Consider the following 1,907-nt stretch of genomic DNA (forward strand, 5'->3'; position numbering starts at 1 on the left):
TGCTAAAATATGTTAATACAATAGATATCAGAAAAGTAATGACTAAAATCTGAAGCATTGAATCTGTTCTTTGTATTATAAACAATTCCTGGTGGTAGCTCATATATGTAATACTAGCTATTCTGGAAGTTGACATCTCATGATCCTAGTTCAAAGCTGGCCTGGGCAGGAAACTTGGTGAGACTCTTAGCTCCAATTAACCACCAGAATACCAGAAATGGAACTGTGGCTCAATATGTTGGAGTGTTAACCTTGAGACAAAGAACTCAAACACCAAGAGTGACAATAACAATAACAAAAAGCCAATTGCTGCTTAGAATATCTATTACTTGTGTTATTGTTTTATGAATCTCAGGTGTTGACACAATTCACACTCTTCAAGTCTATATTGTCTATATATGAGCAGCTTTGTCAGCAGGTGGAGGCAACAGGAGGAGCAGCTGGGGCAGCCCAGACTTTCATTTCTGTTTCCCTGGGAGGTTTTTGTCATTGCTTATATCACTGTGGGAGGGTCACCATAACCATGTTGACAGTAATAAGTGGCAACATCTTCAGGCTGCAGGCTGCTGATGGTGAGAGTGAACTCTGTTCCATATCCACTTCCACTGAACCTGGATGGAACGCCAGATGCCAAAGCACTACTAGCATAGATCAGGAGTTTAGGGGCTTTCCCTAGTTTCTGCTGGTACCAGGCTAAATTTCTATAAATGTTTCCACTGGCTCTGCAAGTGATGGTGGCTGTGCCTCCTACAGATGCAGACAAGGTGGATGGGGACTGGGTCATCTGGATGTCACACCTCGCATCTGGCAGGGCAAACATGAAACAAATACCACATTATTAACCAACTTATAATAAGGCTCTCCTGAAGAGTAAAGCATCATGGATCACACTGAAGAATTTTAATGCCCAATATTCTTTATCCTTACCTGGGAGCCAGAGCAGCAGGAGCCCCAGGAGCTGAGCAGGGATCCTCATGTCCACGTTGTGTGCTGACTGGGACAGACTGCTACACTGACTATGAGCAGCCTATGAAGAAGTCCTGAGGATAGTGGGCTGTGCTGCTGGCACATGCAAATCATCAGCATCTGGACAAGGTTAAACACAACTGTACCACTGCCTCATCTCAGTAGATCTACACAAATTAGAGTCTCAGGAGACTTAGGTCAGGCAACAGTCTGTATTGTAGCCACAGAAGAGAATCAGCACATTTCTTCCTGTGGGTGGAGCAGACCACTGATCTCATTGAGGATAAAAGTCCCTTTTCTTTTTATTTCTTTATCTGAGACAAGACCTATCCATTAAAAGGTTAGTTCCAGAAATTTATAGACGTTTGCACAACACTCATTTGTCACATGCCTTTATTATCCAGAGCAGGAACTTTGGGAATTGCTCTGATTCACTGATCATCTTTATGTGGCAATTTGTCAGCACTGCTGTCCTGTAATGCGATCCTTAGAGATAAAATAAGAATGTGAAGCTATTACATTGATTAGAAAGTAGTTAAATTTGTGAATTGTGCAGCACAGCCTTGTTTTCTCCTATATCTCTGAATTCCTTGCATCAGCAGACACATAAAAGCAAGACATTTTCTTCTCTTCAAACTTGACCAATCTTTTCCACCATCCTAGGGGTGTGTATAATTTATAATGTCCATTATTGAGGTCTTCATATTCCTTCTGGGTTTTAAACATTTTAACCAAAGCTAAAGAGATTCTTCTTGAAAAGAAAAATAAACTCGGGATATACTGAAGCCTACTGAGTTGCCTAAACCTACATATGTTCCTTTCATTTGGTGGTCTCTTCTATTTGAGAAGAGAATACTGTGTTTAACAGCTGGGTTAAAGACATTGGGCCCAAGTAGAGCGAGTAGAACCATGGAAAGGAAGATCATGTTGGAATTTTTTAA

General features: G+C 41.1%; 1 gene segment (V, D, J or C); it reads right to left on the reverse strand.

The window, feature by feature from the left end:
- Positions 1-488: 488 nt before the first annotated feature.
- Positions 489-1,007, reverse strand: LOC106000986. The segment is given in 2 exon segments: positions 489-804; positions 928-1,007. Coding segments are annotated over 2 exon segments (360 nt in total).
- Between the last annotated feature and the right edge of the window lie 900 nt (positions 1,008-1,907).

Source organism: Dipodomys ordii, unplaced genomic scaffold (genome assembly GCF_000151885.1).
Source record: "Dipodomys ordii isolate 6190 unplaced genomic scaffold, Dord_2.0 Scaffold255, whole genome shotgun sequence".
In the NCBI taxonomy this organism is placed as follows: domain Eukaryota; kingdom Metazoa; phylum Chordata; class Mammalia; order Rodentia; family Heteromyidae; genus Dipodomys; species Dipodomys ordii.